The 18,685-nt window shown below is 41.8% G+C and overlaps 2 protein-coding genes across 9 annotated transcripts in view; one reads left to right on the top strand and one right to left on the bottom strand.

Annotated features, from left to right (window-relative positions):
• The window catches only part of ANO3 (anoctamin 3), a 372,280-nt gene that overhangs the window by 50,060 nt on the left and 303,535 nt on the right, over window positions 1–18,685 (bottom strand). For all 6 annotated transcript variants that reach the window (XM_025459798.3, XM_025459799.3, XM_025459797.3 and 3 more), the window contains one exon: window positions 16,974–17,034. In XM_025459798.3, coding sequence (XP_025315583.3) covers window positions 16,974–17,034 — 61 coding nt within the window. The remainder of the gene's footprint in view (window positions 1–16,973; window positions 17,035–18,685) is intronic.
• On the top strand, window positions 5,080–17,894 carry MUC15 (mucin 15, cell surface associated). Of its 3 annotated transcripts, none has more exons than XM_025459806.3 (4): window positions 5,080–5,317; window positions 10,359–11,089; window positions 13,595–13,744; window positions 15,692–17,894. In XM_025459806.3, exons 1-4 carry the CDS (start codon window positions 5,097–5,099, stop codon window positions 15,754–15,756), a joined length of 1,167 nt encoding a protein of 388 aa, XP_025315591.3. In that variant the 5' UTR covers window positions 5,080–5,096; the 3' UTR covers window positions 15,757–17,894. The 3 variants fall into 3 exon arrangements, with proteins under 3 accessions (XP_025315591.3, XP_025315590.3, XP_025315589.3); XM_025459805.3 differs by having other exon boundaries at window positions 15,689–17,894; XM_025459804.3 differs by having other exon boundaries at window positions 5,081–5,317; window positions 15,596–17,894.

Here is an 18,685-nt window from a genome sequence, read left to right as displayed (position 1 = left end):
TCTCTTGTGCTCAGTCGTCAGCTGCAATTTGTGTCGCGGGGCCCTCTTGCACTAACTGAAAGCTGGGATGGCCCCGAGACCCCAACTTCCACGTGGCATTCTCAGGTGATAGCTCCTTGTCTCCCACACCGATCGGGGGTGAAGATGAGGTGGCCAACTTCTGGCTCCTCACTGCCGCTTCAAGACCTTTCCTCTCCCTCCTCATTCACAGATGTGGGTCTCACGTTGTCAGTCCGAACCTCCTGCTACCTGTCCTTGTGGAAGTCACCTACCACTCCCTGGGCTCTCTTCCCCGGCTTGGCCAAGGATCTTTAAACCCTTAGCTTAGTGTAACTCTTTTCAACACGATTCCTAAAATAATTCTTGGAAATTGCAGTAGATACAATCTTGCCAGGACCTCGGCTCTATCTTCAAAGTTGTCTTCTACTCTATGTCACTCACCCACTCCCACAGCACACTTTTGATCAATGACTGCACTCTCTAAAATCTTCGATTATCACCTCCATCCTTCTAGTTCACTCCCTATAAGCTCCAACAACAGCTTGACCCAGATTTTTCAATCCACTGACCCTTGACCAAGATTTTTCAATCCTCAACCCCATCATATTTTGACTGTCCTCTCATCCCCGGGGCTCTCACTCTCTTCTTTATGATTCTAATAATATTCACTCACCCGCACACATCCTCAGGGCTCTAGCTCGTCTCAGTTTGTTATAAACTCATAGTTTGAACATAACCCTAGGTAAAAACAACACTCCATCTACTGTCTGTCTGTACTCATACACGCCAACATCACTGGAGAAAAACACAGGGATGCTCGTGAGTTGATTTGTCTTAAATTAATGATTTGAGGGGACCTGTGCCATGCTGTTGCACCTTCTCTTTTCTCTTTTAACATCCAGTACATACACACTCATCACTCCCAATTGCAGTTTTGCCGTCCACCTCATCATGAAGAATAAAGTATCCAGAAGAAATTATCCCCACCCCCAACCATACCTACCCACTTACACTTGTGTGCCGTAGCATCTACACCCTCACCTGGTATAACAGAATATTAGGAACTCATAGTTAAAATCAGCTCTTTTTGTCATCTGGCCCCCATCCCTTATCTCCTGCTCAAGGAAACTGCTCAACGATGTACGTGTACAATCATACAAAGATGCCCAGGAAGTATCTTTAAGTGAAAAACAAAGCTGATTTCATATCAGAAGGAGCCATCAATTAGAAGAATATTCGAGGTAGAATAAAAGTAAGCTTGCAGATGTCTTATACTTAGTATTTTCACTTTGGGGAGGGTTATTGTTGGTTATATTATTTGCTTATATACCTCCTCACTCATTTAGTTTATTCACTTACACACTTACTGAGCATGTAGTTTGTAGAAGGAATTATTCTAGCTCTGTGGAGAAAGCTTTCTTAATTGCTTTAAATTGCCCAAAATGCTTGCTTTCACAAGCTTTCTAGTACAGGAACAGACAATAAACAAAAAAAATAAGGCACAGTGTATGCTAAGTGATTTAACTGCTGTGGGTAAAATCATGCAGGGAAAGGAGATTAAAACAGGTCAATAAAGGATGACTAGGGAAAGCGTCTCTGTCGGGGAAAAAAAATCAATTAAAATTGGAGAAGAATTATTTCATTTTTCATTCAGTTGCTATTTACTGAGCAACTACTATGTGCCAAGGTATAGACACAAACTAATTCAATACAGGTGTTTCCACGCTTGGACTGGAGCCATTTCAATTTCTGTTCACAAAGATGCCAAAGCTTTCATTTCTATAATGTCTAAATAAAAATTATTATAGTTACCATATTATTATAGTTATTGAGCCCTACCAAGTGTCAAGCAACACAGAATGACTTTGCCTACCTTACCTCACCGTATATGTAAATATTTCCAAAAGACATAATTTCCAGTGCATTATTAAAAAATGGTATTTTAAAATATGACTCTCATATTAGTCTTTTATACTTATATCTTTTAAAAAATGTATTGCATAAACTCTTCTCTGTTGTAAAATTTCAATTATTCCGTTTTATCTTTAAATCTACTTCTGTTCTACCTCAGAATATTATCCTTTATATTTTATCTGGAAGTGTTTGTTATCTTATACTTCCAACAACAACAAAAAAATTAGAATAGAAAACTATCTATGGTCATTTAAGGTCATTGAGAAAAAGATATAAATTAAAAATTTCTTATAAACATGAGGCTTTTATTTCAAAAAAAATCTGGATTGAGTTATCATTATGATTAATTAGAATTTATTCCAAGATTCAATGGATTTTAAGCATGAAATCTAAGATCTTATTATGAACACATCTCTTAAGGATATCAATGGGCTTTTTGATTATTTTTCGATTGGTTCAGGTATCCATAATACCTCTTACTTCTTCCCACAATGAAAGAGGCCTCAGCATCAGCTGTATGTTGATCTTCTGTCTGTATAAGGACATTTACTAAGCAAACATGTTCATGTAAATGTGTAGCTAGGAATGCAACATGTGTTAGAGGACTGTTGTTGAATTAAAGCTTGCATGTGATTTATCGTGTTTGTTAAATCAGGGTTTTACAACCTTCCTTGGCTCTCCGTTTATTTTGGCACGCGTGCAAGTATGTACACCTGCATACGTGTATGTGCTATGTCACAACTTCTACTTAAAAGAGGGCATTGTAGTAGAACGTCCTTAGCAACGAAATCTTTCCATAAAGTTATTGTTAAATGAAGAAGATCATATTGTAATATTACAATATGACATGACGTAGGAAAAAATATAAGCTTCTGTTAAATAATTGTCAGCGTTCAGGAAAATGATCCCTCGATTTCTCTTCCAACAGAATATTGAAACAGATGGTATCAACTATAGGGAAGTTTTCCAGCTATCAAATTCCATTGTATTTCTCAAGAGTTTCATTATATCATCTTTAAATAATATTAACCGTGATGCTATTTATTTTATTATTAATCAAATATTTGTTTCTTAGCGTGCCCATGCTCCTGTGGGGAGACAAAACCTAAATCCAATTTATATCCTGTTTCAAACTCGGAACCTGCTGTTAATGGATTTCACTTATGGCAACAAATTCCCTACATGTGACGTCAGCATCAGGCATGTGACGCTAGAGGATTTGTATGAAAGGGATGCCATTTTGGATCCAGAACAATGTCTTAATTTTGTCGGAGGCATGGTCCCAAGCTGCATTCTGGTTCTATTTTCAAACCCACCAGTGACAACATAATGTAATTTCACGTTGTAGCAACTCCACTTGTTATCAGTTCCACCACTTTTGACAAAGAGAAGGTATTTCTTCTTCCAATAAGTACTGTGAGACTTACTGGGTGTGAAGCCATGGGAGAGGGCCAGATGGAAGGTACCATCGTCCGGAGGTTCAAAGTAATGAGGCAGGCATTGCACCATGTGTCATCCCAGCTGGCCTGGCTGACGACATTGCCAGCTAATCGTCCCTTATCGTTGAGTTCCTCTGAAGAAACAAGGGACAGCATGGGCTTGGTCCTACCTAGAACAGCATCTATACCTGGGAATGTCTCCCTGAGACTTGTTTGTTTGGCAAGAAATTACTTTTTAACTCCAACTCAGGTGATTTCATAAGGATTTCTGATCACAGCTAAGGGAGCTAAGTAACCACTGAGGCATTAAATGCATGCATGCTTCTGATTTTATGACTCTCCTTCTGGATGTGCTCAGGAGGGAGGGTGAGTAGGGGTTATCTCTGGGGTCGTTTCTCATCAATTGGTGAAGGGGATTCTCAGGCCACAGGCAGAGTCTCCAGAAAAGAAGGCCGTGGGAGACGAGCTTTGACTGATGCAGCGAAAGCAGAGGGTTGTAGCAGAAGCACCTGGTAATTTCCGCGCCTGGCATAGGCCGTAATTACTAGGGTCGAGTCAGAAAGTGGTAATGCTATTCATACACATATCTAGGAAAACCCCTCGGGGCCCAGCACGTCCAACCCTGCCAAGTCATGTTCAGATCTCTACGTAGACAGAAAATATTGTGTCAGCTGGATTTTTTTCCTAGTGACCGAAAATCTGAAAACAACCAACCGAGTTCCATCAAGCCATTGCTCAGTAACCAACTGTTTGACTACAACCAACTTGCTTTTCATCGCCCCAGTGCAGATACAGCTTAAATCTCCTTTGAGTAAACATTTTTTTCCCCCAAAGGGGTTGGCTTACTTTCTTAATCAAACTCTGAAGGAGCCTCTGGGCTTCAGAAAATCCAAAACTATAGCATTACCTTGTACTTTCCCGGGGCCAATTAACCGGGCACATTCTTTGCATTCAGTTTGAAGCTGCTGGACTTGAGCTACAGTTTCGTTTCTCTCCCAGCAATGGGAAACCTCCCCCCTTGCAGGACAGAAACTAAGCCTGAACCTCAGCCGCGCTGAGCTGAACGGGCCTTGGCGCCAGGCCCCAAATTCTAGTGCGCAGAAGCTCCCAGAAAGGGCTCCCTTTCATAAGAAGCCTTGGAAGCAAGTGAAGGAAGCGTGCCAGGGTGGTCATCCAAGTCCGGCATCTAATCAGGCGTTCCCTGGGCACTTCTGAAATGCTCCAGCGTCTACACTTAGAGCGAAAGCAGAGAGAGCCCAGCACGGAAGCTGGTTCATCCAGAAGGCTCTCGGGCTTCCCCAGCTCCTGAGGGCAGCCAGGGCCCACCTGCGTCCGGCACCCCGTCGCAGCATCCCTGCAGATGCCACCTGCGGGGGCCGCCTGGTGGGCAGCGCGCGTGTCTGTGACGGCCCCGGGGCCCTGTCCTCGCAGCTGCCGCACACCGAGAATGACTCGGGGCTCGCCCAGGGCGGCAGGTGCAGGGCAGGGGGCACTTCGGTTTCCTCTCCTGCAAAGGACGAATCCGGCACGTGCCACAGATTCCTGACACACCAGGGGACACTAGCAAAGGCTCTGTCCTCCCCCCCCATTCCATTTAGGGTGGGGCATGGATGTCCCTTGTTTTGCTGCTGCTCAAGGGAACCGGCCTGCCCCAGAGTCAAAACGACCAACCTATGAAACCTGGAGGGTTGGACTTCTTCTTTTTTTTTTTTTTTTTTAAGGTCTGAATGAGGTGATAGCTTCATGCTGCCAGCTGAGAAGCAGGTCGGTCAGGTTCCTGGTGCTCTATTACCCCAGCGGCTCGGGCCAGCTGCGCCTCATTCTGCTGGTCGCACACTCTCGGGCTCAGGGGGACAGTCACACTTGACCCACCCGCTCCCTCCGAGCTCGGCAGGCTCGCTCGAGCCAGGACGCTGTCTGGGATATTGGGGTTCCTGCTTGGAGACAGCCTCCAGGACCTGGAGGTAAGTGTGGACTGGGTGCCACGGGCTCCCCCACTTCTCCCCCCTCTCCCCTTCCTCTGTTCCCTGCCTCCTCCTTCTGTACTTGCCACAGAGAATCAAAGCTGGCTCACCTGCACGGGGCAGTGTGGCAAGTGGCCACGGGGGCCCCGGCAATGGGGAGCTGTTTCATCGGGGAGCCGCCTTCCGAGCGGGCGCTTGCCCCAAGTGACCTAGCCTGACGGGTCATGGCCAGGTTCGCTCGATGATGAAACCAGCTCGAGAGTGAAAGACAAACTTTACCTAAAGTGTACATGACTACCGGAGAGAGCCGCCTCAGGTCAGATCTTAGGAACAGCGTCGCGACGTTTAAAGTGGGGGTGCACGGGTACGACTTGATCACTGAGCTCCGAATCGTGCCTTCGGGCTTTGAGCTTCCTGCCAAGGTGCTGGAATATGACAGGTCTTGAAAAACACTCTGTGAACACGATGGATCACAAGCTTCTATGCATCTTTTCCAAAGGTTTCATTAACCAGAAAACTGGCAAAGTGTCGTGTATGCATCCAGGTCACAGCGTGGTACGCGTGCAGGCCAGGCACCGCCTGGGAGTCCGCGTGGCCACGGCAGGTGCCAAAGCGCACCTTATGCAAGGAAGGAAGGTGAAAATAAAGTTTCGTAAGATCATTTTCAGTTTGTGGCTACGTAAGACTCCTTTGATTAAAGGGGTGTTGAGTCACTGCTTAGCACTTTCTAGCAGATCCATTGAGGTATTTTTCACCAATGGTGGGATAGAACAGGAGGCTCAGAACCCCATGCTTGGGAATTTGGGTCCAGAATATTCTGGATACAGTCTTTCTTTCTGAGCCTTTGGGCTCGATGCTCTCCCACCTAATTATGTCAAAAAAAAAAAAAAAAAAGAGTTCACAAAAAAAAAAAAAATGACTGGAGTTCATGATGAACAATGCTCAAAGTAGCAGGGGGCATGACATTCTATATACTTTTCCTGCATTTATGCATACCCCAGTCTTTTACTTAGAATTATGTTCACAAACTTTGAATTTGTTGTTGCTGGTTTTTGTTTTTTTGTTTTTTTTTGTTTTGTTTTTCCCTGAAGGAAAGTACTGTTCTTCTTTCCTTTTTAAGCCAAATGAAAGAGAACTGATATGCCTAAGGTCCTCAGGTCCAAGCCTCCTTTTGGGCCACTGAGTCTTTTCATCCTCTCAAGACCCTCTTATGAAGGAGGCATCCCATGGCTCTTTATGTCCCTTACTGGGGCTCTTTCATTTCGGAAAAGCCAAATACTGTTCAAGGTTGAAAAGGCCACGCGAGAGTAGCACGCATTGGCCTGCCTGGGGTATCGGCTAATGTCACACCGGATCTCCTATGGCAAAGAGAAACAGTCCCCGACTGTCTAACCTGCAGCCCAAGATCCGTAATAGGAAACAGCGAGAGCAACTGAGAGCAGCGCGGACTACGGACTGTTTAGTATTTCGCTGCAGCAACAGGTCTTTGCGGCCTCCCTTCAGTGTACCTGAACCAACGCTGTAATGCAAAAGCCCAGGGCTTGATGGACTTGCCAATAGCTCGCACGGTCCTTCCCCCGCGTAGGTTGATCACCTGTTCCAAGCCAGGCCGCCACCTTATTTTTAAAGCTTGATATAAAATGCGACTGACTCGGTTGCAGCAGGAAGGCTGGACAGAATGATGACTTTGTGCACTTAGGGGGAAGCGAAGTCATGCACAGACTCTGGGGTTGCTCCCCTTCATGGCCATGCCTGTTTTTCTCTTACCGACCTCTGCAGCCCGCATACGAAAGGCCTAATGTGAAACCACTTTCTGGTGCCAACACCAAAAACGCGACAAAATCGTGTTCGTTGGCTCTCTGCATATGGTAATCACTCAAGAAAAAAACCATAATGACCCATGTCACTCGCACCCTCTGAAAGCGTATTCTAAAATTTGGTAGACACCAGAAACAATAAACGTGGTTCAATATACGCAGAAAGGTCCAGAATCTGTGTTTAAAGTATCACCAAGTAGGTGGGAATCCTCCCCCGTCCTTTCTCTTTCCCCTCTAAGAATTCTAATCTGAGAAGCTCCCCAGGTTTGTAATGATCGTCACCCTGCTCTGATGCCCACCCCCTATTACTGCTCCCTGGGTGCCCCCCTAGGGGCCGGAAGGGCCAGGAAGAACCGGAGGGGACACGGTGCCCCCAGCTCTCCCGGCCGCCCCTCCGCCTGGGCACCTGTCCTTCCTCCCGCTTCCATCTGCTTCCACAGGGCAAGCTGGGTGACGACGCACCTGGGTGCACGCAGGCAGGCCCCCGTCGTCCAGCACAACTTTCCATCACAAGAACGCAACATACTTTAGACACTGAAACTCCAGCGATGGAGAGAGGCCGGGAGGAGTGTTAAGGGAGAAAGAGCACAGATTTCCTTCGTTGCCCTTCAGAGCTTCTGTGCCCCTTCCATGACCTCTGCGGCTTACGATGGGTTTTGATGGGTTTTGTTCCATTCGGAATGGGGTCGGATTTGACCAGAATTTCCTAGTCCTTGCCCAGCAGAAGCCCCGGGCCTGGGGTTCTGAATAGTGGATGGTTTCAATTCCTGGCTGCTTCCCTCCCTGTTAGATGAAGGGCCCTGAGCCAGAGGTGGACCCTCTTCTCCCCGAGGCGCGGAGGCCAAGCAGTCCCGGGAGGGCGGGAGCAAAGCCATGCTCACAAAGCCTCCCCCACAGCTCTATTATTTTTGGAATGGAGTGCACACGGGATTCACCTCGAGCATCGTTCTCTGCTCCCCCTCTCTGCTTTCCCTGGAGACAGATCACAGGCAGTAAGAGGAGGCCGGGCCCACTGGGGTGCTCATACCTTAGGTTTTCAAGTTACCATCAAGAGCTGGGTGAGGGGGACGGAGATCCCACTGGAGGTTCAGTGTTACAAAGTGAATCAGGAACAAAAAAACCCCTCTCTTTGCTGGCTCTCGGTACGTGGATTCTGGTTACGGGAAGGGAGTGAAAGCTCATGTAACACGAGAAAACTGGAACAGCTAAGGGTTGCTTGTTCCCCCTCCCGGTGACCACTTCACTAGGAAGCGAGGACAGCCACTAAGGGAAAGCCCATCCAAATGTGTAATGACGACACAATGGGTGGCCAAGTGCAATTCATAAATCTAATCAGATGATGGAATTAGCATAAAAAAGGGCTGTGAACTCGCCAGAGTTCACAGAAGGAGGCTTCTGAGAAGACACCTGCCAGCGTTGTTAAGCTGGGTGAGCCGTCAGCCTGATACTGTGTCGTGAGCTGCACGTCCTGGGGACGATAGCCTCGGATTTGTTACTGTGCGAACTAAGCGCGACAGGTGTCCACCTAGAATCATAGACAATTGTCGGGATTTTCTTAAATTGGGATAAAGGCGTATCTAGTGTGTCTGAGGGGTACGTACGGTAGAAGGCCCGGTTTTTCCATGGGTTTAAAATAATGGTGTTCTAAACTGCTTTGGGTTTTGGGTAAAATAACAAAGTTTGGAGAAGCTGTACTAAAAACAAGTGTTGGTGGAAAGAAGTTCTAAGAAGCACCTAAATTCTATATGCTCTCGTAACCAATTTCTGCATTCCTTTGAAATTTCCCTTACACGGATGGATGATGACTAGCTTTAATGCCTCTCAGTCATCACTCTGAGTCCTAGGATACTTTTCCTTAAGACCTATTTTTTTTATTTTATAGAGCGGCGGGCCGGGGGCAGGGTCGAGAGTCCCAGGCTGACTCTGCCTGAGCCAGAGGCCTGTGTGGGGCTCCATCCCACCACCCTGACATCACCCCCCCATCCCCCAAGCCAAGGGTCGTAGGCTTCACTCCTGGCCTCACATCATGGACAGTTTTAATGCTCCATTTAGTTCTGTGTGAAACAGGATGGATCATCCCTTCCTCATGGTCTGTTTGACTGTTTTTGGTAAGAATTAAGTTAGAAAACGCGTGAAGTATCTGATGTGACAAAAGCAGAGGAGTGATGTTTTCCAGGTGTGGTAATGAGTTTCAGGATCTCACTCCCATTTTCTTGGCTATCACGGAAAAGTGAATGACATGTATAAACACACGATATCACAAATACAAACACCTGTGTAGTTTCTACGAGATCAAGAAACAGTATCAGTGGTGTGTGGGGTGGGGTGGGGGGTCAAGGGGTGGAGGGACTTTCCAGGGAATGTAAAATGCTTTTTAGAAATTCTTCCCACCATTTTAGAGGAAGAGAGAGGGACAGAAGGATGGAATCTTCCAGGGGACTCCTCACTGAGGGCGGAGCCAGAGGCAGAGCTTGTTCTCAGGACCCATGAGACCATGACCTGAGCCAAAACCAAGAGCCAGACGCCCAACCCCATGAGCCACCAAGGTGCTCCCGCCTTGCTTTTTTTTTTTTTTTTTTTTCCCCGCCTTGCTTTTTAAGTAGAGTTTTTTAAAGTGATAAGCATAGGACACGGGACATATTATATTTCTAAAAGCTTCTGAAGGAAATCTACATCAGGATGTATTATAAATATATTTAAGTTGTCCCCCTTATAAGATACCATTAAGCAGGGAGGGGGCACTTAAATCCAAAAGAAAATCTGAGGGATTATTTAGAGGCCCCCCAGACTCTAATGAAAAATCATCAAGGTTGAACATAATTGTAAACACTTCCAGGAGAGATATTTTATAATATCTTACTTAGCAATTTGTATATAATATTTCATATATATATATGAAAAAATATGTATGTATTTCAACTTGTCCCAAGCTAAATGATCTTTGAAATAGCACAATAGTGGCATCTGGCTTGACAAAGTTTTTGCATGGCATTTCCTTAGAAGAAAGAAGAAATAAATGTCATATAGAAAATAGAATTCACTCTTGTTTTAGTATATAATCCAAAGAAAACAAACTTTTGGAATAAAGGTAGGGTATTATCAATTCAGTATTATATCTCAAGATTTTTATCACTTTAAAGATGTAGATCCACTTAAAAAAACTCACTACTTTAATAATTCAGATGTCTGTTCTTTTCTTTCTTTCTTTTTTTTTTTGTTTTCAGATTCTCCTTAATAACACCAATACAAGAAAAGACTACAATGTTGACCTCAGTCAAAATTCTGTTGATTTCAAATTTGTTTAGTTTACTATTAATTGGAAGCCACGGGAAAGAAATTCTAAAAAAAACCACAACACAAAGCATTGCAGCAGGTTTAAAAACAATGGAAAATGAATCTGTTCCTTTGGAAAGTGATACAAATTCAAACTCAGATAAAGAAAATAAAGAAACCTCCAATCCCAAGGCAAGTAATTCCTCTCTATGGGATCCATCAAATAAACACCATGGAACAACAGAAGTCTTCAACAATGCATCAACAAACAACTTTTCTGGGAATCTAAGACCCACGCCTATGTTTCCCACAGACCCTCCTCTGGTCCATAGCTTTGTTTCTAAATTGCCTCGGAACTCATCGATAGCAGATGAAAATCCTCCTCCAGTCTCAGCACCTCCCAATGCTACATCTGCTATGTCTTCAGAAAAGTTCACTTGGCCTTCAGCCAGTGAAACCATGAAAACTCCTGACAACAGTTCCATTTCAGTTAGCATCCTCCCTGCAGCACCAAACACCATGACTGTGACCCCCATGGCAACAGAACCAGATGAGTGGCTCACCACATCCAATGATAGCTTCATAGGGTTCACCCCCTACCGAGAAACAACAACTCTACAGCCCACCTTAAAGTTTACCAATAATTCAAAAATCTTCTCAAACACATCAGACCCTCAAGAAGGTAAATATAAACGGATTTAACTTTCCTTTAGTGTGAAACTGCATCTTGACCTAAGTCATACAGATTACATCTAAGGAATGTGCCATATTAGGGGGAAAAAAAAAAGGAAGAGACTACAGTAGCACAGGTGGTTCTCACTTTTGGGGGGCAACCATGATATTCAGTGGAAATAGTGAAGGGATTCCGGGGCTTCAGGCAGCAGTAGTCATTACACTATGGGAATGTGATGAGATGGCAGGACAAAATTAGAGGTGGGTTAGGTTGAGGTAGTGGTACAGTTGTGAGATACCAGGTAATGATTTTCATTGAATCTGAGAAAACTACCTGAAACGTCCCATGCTTTTAGGAATAATATGCAACTGAACTCCAAAAATACATGTATATGAAAACTGATTGAAATACATGAATGTGTAAATTATCTGATACCACATAGCAATCACAGGAAAACAGAACATGGATATGTATTGTTTTAAATGTAAATAAACTCAACAAAAGGAAATCCTCCTGGATTTTGAGTTTAGTACCTAATGAACACCATAAAAATGGAATATAGCTGTATCACAAGAAAAGTGTATTATAGGAACATTTTATGTTTCATTTATGGATTATGTCAAACTTTAAAACATAGAGTAGTAAATATCTCTAATATTTAATAAAAATTCATCATTTTTTTTTTTTTAGGTCTACCCAAGTTCTTATTTCCCTGCATTTTTTTTTTTTTTAAGTTTTGGTTTAAATTAAGTTTTGGTTAAATTCTAGTGAGTTAATATATAGTGTAACATTGGTTTCAGGAGTAGAATTTAGTGATTCATCACTTACATATAACACCCCAGGGCCTATACAACAAGTGGCCTCCTTAGTGCACATCACCCATCTAGCCTATCCCCCTACCTCCCTCCATCAGACTTGTTTGTTCTCTATCATAAAGTCTCTTATTGTTTGCGTCCCTCTTTTGCACCCCCTTCCCCTATGTTCATCTGTTTTTTTTTCTTAAATTCCACATATGAGTGAAATCATATGGTATTTGTTTTTTCCCTGAAATTAAAAAAAAATAGTCATTTCCTCCATGAAGTCAATGATTTCCAATCAACTTACTTCCAGATTATATTAATGATGTAAACACTAAATCAAATATACAAATTCCTACTTGAAAGGTGTCAGTGTACAGGAAAAGTTTTAAATTCTGATATCTAGGCTTTACAATAACACTGCAGATAAAACATTTTATGTACACCTACTTTCATTTTAGCTATAATTTTAACACATCCTTTCATTCAGACATACTTGGATACTACAGCCGGAAGTTTTCTTTCTTTTAGAGACAGAGAGAGCAAGAGAGGGGCAGGGCGAGCAGAAGGAAAGAGAATCTTAAGCAGGCTTCACACCCAGCATGGAGCCCCACATGGGGCTCAGTCTCATGACAATGAGATCATGACCTGAGCCAATATCAAGAGTCAGATGCTTAATTGACCGAACCACCTAGGAGACCCTATATCAGAAAGATTTTTAATAAATACTCTCTCTCTTTTGTCTCTCTAAACTCAATATACATATTAAGAATATTGAGCACTTACAGCCACCATTGCTTCTTTTCAAAAGGAAATTAGGTAACTTTGCTTTCCTTTCATTTTAGTAATAATTTTGCTGTTAAGCTTCCAATGTGTAGGTTAGTTTTTTTTTTTTTATAAATGGAATTTAATATAGAATTACAGACTTTATAAAATTCCTTTTCTTCTTAATGAATAGCATGCTCATGAAATTTTTAAAAGACTGAAAATACACCACACTAAATATGAGTTCAGGGAGGACAGCATAGTTTATTAATAACAAACTTAGTCTTCAAGTAAGGCACTTGGTAAAGGGATGATAGAGTAAAATTTTGGACTCCTTTAAACTCAGAACTATATACCTCTGTTCTCAACATGCGAGACACTGCAAACATCTTACTCTGGTCTATTTTTTGTGTCTAGAAATATCCTGTATCAGGATGCACTGCTTTTCCCTTATAACACCTTTTTGGTTGGGATTTTGTGGATTCATTTTCTATCACCCACCACTAGCGTTTTACTTTTCAGTTATTATCGAAACAAGCTCATAGTTCGTTGCATCATTAACATTCATTAGACATTCAGGGTTGATTAAAAACTTAATATAGCACTTAATGTAGAAATTAGGCCTTAATGGAGCATACACATGGCATTTCAGTACTACTGTCGTTAATAGAATAAGAGACAGTTCTAAAACTAAGAAGTATTTCAATGTAATTAAAAAATCGAAGTATGGTTTTATTGGGAGGCACATTTGCCAATATATCCCAAATACTCAGTACTTCATAAAACACACACACACACACACACACACACACACACACATCACCATTATCTAATTTAAAAATACTGTTTAAATATTCTTTGTTATAAAGAAAGTCCAATGTGTATGTTTCTCTTCTTTGAAAGATTATTTTCTCTTTCTTTATCGGTTAATTATTTTTTCTTTGTTCTCTAGAGAATAAAAATACAGGAGTAGTATTTGGGGCCATTTTAGGTGCTATTCTGGGTGCTTCATTGCTTAGTCTTGTTGGCTACTTGCTGTGTGGAAAAAGGAAAACGGATTCATTTTCCCATCGGCGACTTTATGATGACAGAAATGAACCAGGTAAAAACAACTTTTAGAACTTCACTTGCTCGCAGTGGTTTTAATTAAATGAGGGTGTTGATGTTCACTACGTTATCTAGAAGGGATCTGGAGATTCACATGATGGAAACAGACTAGAGATTTATTCTGATCTACTCTCTGTTTCTCAAAGAACATCACCAAAATAAGTATGGACCTGTGGGTGGAATTTTAAAACCAGTTGGAACTGTGGCTCATTGCATCACCATTAGTTTTAAATAAACCAGATCCCAGAACCTAAAACATGTCTCTAGAATTGGAAGATAATGGTGTGCTATGGAGGGAAAAGTGGCCAGTTTTGAGCAAGTAGCTGCTCAGCCATCTTCTCTGCCATTGCTGGGTCTCTTAGCAGCAGTAGGTTGAACACTGACTTCCTCCAATTTGGAGTTCCTAAGGTTTACGCAGACACAGGAACCCTCCATCAATTGTCTTAACAAGTCTCTAAAACAGAATCTATAAGGAGCTGTGTATTTGGGTCTATAAAGTCACAATAGATCAGGAACTTTTCATTCATGTGATGGAAAGATCTGTCTATGATATCTCTGAATAAGAAATGTATCTGCTAAGAATAAAGAACTAGATTTGTTCTTAATTTAATACCAATTAGAACAGAAATGAAATAATTTCATAGAATGGAATCATTTTTTTTTGTTTTGTTTTTTGGATTCTTGCCATCATAAAAAAATAGTCAAGAGCCCCTGGTACATCCTGTCAGTAAAGTCTTAATGATTTCACTAAATTCAGTTCATGACTGACATTACTCATCTTTGGAACCAAATCCACTGATTGTAAATTTAACTGAATTCTATTTTGGGGGGTTTCTAGCAATTCATATAAAATAAGAAGTGGCACTTTTCAAAATTAAAGGATAGGATTTCAAACAACAGGGTTTCCAAACTTCTTTTTTTTTTTTTTAAATCCCAGAATCTTTTCTTTGTCTGTAATCACAGGCAAAATCTCAATCAAACTGATATAATCTAAGATGTTGTGATGAGGCATAAGGGAATAACTCAATCACACCACCTGTCTTCCTCCTTCCAGACAGCTTTGAGAAACCTCTCCCAAATCCCTAAGGTTCCTGGGCCCCTGGTCAATAAACAGAAGAATTCAAGAATAGGTAGGGTATGAGAATACCTAATGAATAATTAAATCACTAATCTAATTAGTAATTAGTCACAGCTTTAGTATTTAGAGATACCATGTACGCACCAAGTTTTCTTTGAAGATCAATTCAAGATCTTTAAGGAAGTAATAATTGGCAGTTCGTTGAAATAGTAAAACACAATCCTATACCATTAATCAAAAACCGTAAAGTGCATGGTAACTAGGATCCATCACAAGGAAACGTAAGATTTTACAGATTGTTTTCATCCATCTCCATCTTCCCTGGCTCAACCATAAAGACACTGATTGAAGATTAATGCTCTTCAATTTTTAAAAGCTATTTTTTTACACCAGAAGTAAAAATTCTGGACGTGTTGACAAGGCTCTGAGTTCACAAGATTCAAAAGTCAATGAGACACACGTCTGTCCTTCTCCACACAGAGTACGGCTCTGCTTTTGTTGTGACTTCTCCCTTAGTTCCTTTATTTTTGGTCCACCAGCAATGAAATCACTTTAGAAGTCAGACTGTTCTCTTAGTCTTAAAAGGAAATGTATCTTGAAAAATATATACTTATTTAAGACTTCAAGACCAGTCTCTGCAAAGCCCAGACAAAAGATGTCCTTACTTACTTACTCATCTAGAACAATTCCTATAGTCTGGTTGATGCCTGCGCATGCATCTTCCAAGACTGTCACCATAAGATAATTTTTTTTTTGTTGCTTTTTTAGTTCTGCGATTAGACAATGCACCAGAACCTTATGACGCGAGTTTTGGGAATTCTAGTTATTACAACTCAACTGTGAATGATTCATCTGTGCCAGCAGGCCAAGAAAACGCACGTGACGGCATTCCTATGGATGACATACCTCAACTTCGTACCTCAGTATAGAACTAAGGGGAAAAAGGCTTCTGACGGCAAACGAGCGCCTACATCCTAGGCTTTTCACAAACCCATCTTCCAAAAGCTGAAGCAAGATCACTGTCATGTGGCTGTGCCAAGGAGAACTATAAAAGTATGAGACTTAGTAGCAGAAACATAGAGGATAAATCATCTAAAAGGTTTCCTTTCTTACTGTTTTTGGCTGCGCTGAATCATCTATCGAGTAACCTCAATTTGTATTTTGGTCTCTTTTATTCTTAGTGGGAAATGTTTGTGGGATTCAGGTGAAACTAAAAGGCTTCACGGTGATTGCCCTGCCTGATGACTTAATTAACCCTGTTGTCCTAATTGCACCAAGATTGGCATTCTCTTGAGGGAAAACTGGCACAGTAATCTTTAAAAAAAATTTTTGACTTAAACAAGAGAGAGATTATATGGAGTTTCTGTTCCTGGGAAATTAAGGAAATGGGCGTGGGACATTTGTACTCTAGTCCATTTTACTTCCCTGTATCAGCAAGCACATACACGGTCAGCCCCTGGAAGTGCCAAGCTGGCAATGACTTTGCATCTAACAGGATAATGGTAGGAAAGCTGACTCTAACCAGGAAAGGCCTCACTTCTCTCCAAAGGGTGGGGACTTCTAACCTGAGTTAGTTTAGAATCAATTAATTGGGTGCTTTAAAGAGTCAATGGGAAGCATGGTGAAAAAAAAAGTCAACCAGAGCATATACCTGTACAGAATTTCTACAGTTTTAAGATGTTAAATAAGAACAAGAGTCATTATGTATTAGATATCATTGCTTAATCATCTATGGAATAGATCCTGTATCTCTAAGTGTATAAAGTATAGGTTAAACAAATAGACAAAGAGAAATATTATGCAGATGAAAAAATTCTTGAGCATCGGTTTTACACCCAGAAGTACACGCAGTGTAATTTGGATTTTAGCATGTTTCAGTTTGTTTTTAATCATCACCTGCTTTTGGCAGGGAAAATGTTCTCCTTAGTATAGGAAGGCCCAGGCTTTAGGATTAGAGCAAGAGTTAAATTCCCAAAGAATCAGTGAATGTGTGAAGAGGGCAAACAGAGTGAGAGTTGAATTACACACGGTGTGTATGTGTGTGTGTGTGTGTGTGTGTGTGTGTTTGTGCGTGCGTGAGTGAGAAGAAACACAGCAAGGGCCTCAGAACATGAGGACTAGCAATTAAGTAACAGAACATACTTACCCCATATTGCCATAAAAATAGCAAAGAAGACTGTGCCTCCATTATCAAACAAGTATGTCACCTGAATGGAAAATAAAGCAAAAATATTAGTCACATATTGATTACAATAATCTAGTGATTATAGTCCACATTTTAAGTTCTATGATTTTTTTCCCCAATGGAATCACACTATTTTGTGGCTTGTAAATAGACAATATGAGATCCTTTCATGGGTCCTACAACGGTTTCATTTGATTTGCTCATGGGGAGAGGTGAGGACTCTCAACATTTCCCCCATTTCTTCTTTCTTCCCTTTGGTCTTCATTTCTGCTAAGAATTGGTTCTAGCACCCTGAGGAAGTATTTGTGAGCCATGGATTGTCAAGCTGAAGTTAGCTTTTCAGGGCACCTGGGGGGCTCTGGAGTTGAACGTCTGCCTTCAGACCAGGGTGTAACCCCGGGGTCCTGGGATCGAGTCCTGCATCAGGCTCCCCGCAGGGAGTCTCCTTCTCCTTCTGCCTGTGCCTGTGCCTCTCTCTCTATGTCTCTCATGAATAAATAAAATATTTTAAAAAATTAGAAAGTTAGCTTTTCAGTTGAGGCATACCTAGTTATACTGTCAGAGAAACTTCCAGGACTGAGGAAGTTACAAAATGCAGAATTATGCCAGGGAGCCAGGGCTTCCAATGGAAAGGTATGGCAGTGCTAGCCTGACTTTCTGACATCTCTTAGAATGTGCCATAGGGTCCAACAGCAGCAACAATTATTTTTAAGAAGTTTCATATATCACTAAACATTTAGGATATAGTCTAAGTGTTTTTTTTTTTTTGAATCAGACATTATCTGAATTTTTATAAAGAACAGTGTACAGTTATATGATGTTACTGAAGGGCTGCAGGGCTGCAAGGACTGTTTGATTATAATAAATTAAAAATTCAACTTACCTTTGCTTCTTTTCATTTGCATAATGCCCTCACTCTATTTATATTTTACACTACCAGTGAGGGATATTAAACCAATATGGCCAAGGTAACATACGTTTGGCGGTCATACATGTACCATAGAAAGTACGGGAAAAATAGGGATGCTATTCTCACATGAGAGAAAGGCCAATTCGGGGCTAAAGAACATTATTATAAGGGAAGTGGGAATAGAATGGTGTCCTCTTTGCACAGTCTACAGTCTAGAGGCTGGTCAATGAGGGCTGCAAAAGAATATCAATGTGCATTTTAATTGTAACATCTGGGACACACAGCCCAACAATATATAAAACAGATAAAGGTAGGGTGTGTTGGCCTGTAAAATAAAACATTACTGAAAATATCATCATACAAAACATGCTCCTTTGGAAGGTTTGTGGACAGGTGCAAGATGTCCTAATTGGCCCTAAACTTCTATGACCGTGAAGACTTGGGATTTCTAAAAATGTCCTAAGAATCGGTTTTCACAACAATAACCACCATGTATTACATAACGGCGAGAAAGTGGCCATAAAGAAATTCTCTACAGAGCTCTACATAAAATTACACCCAGCGGGAGAATCCAGCGTTTTTGTTTCCAAAGGCATCCCACAGAGACACCTGCTGCCACCAAGCAGCTGAACAGCTGTCTGCTTTCCTTCATGACAGATCTAGTGAAGGAAACAGGCTCTTGCAGAGTTCTTACAGAGACTTTACACATGGAGACTTAAAGGTCACCAGGATAAAATGGTTCTCCCCTACTCCAGAAACAGCA

Source organism: Canis lupus, chromosome 21, assembly GCF_003254725.2.
Source record: "Canis lupus dingo isolate Sandy chromosome 21, ASM325472v2, whole genome shotgun sequence".
In the NCBI taxonomy this organism is placed as follows: Eukaryota; Metazoa; Chordata; class Mammalia; order Carnivora; family Canidae; genus Canis; species Canis lupus.
This window is presented reverse-complemented; position numbering and strand designations above follow the sequence as displayed.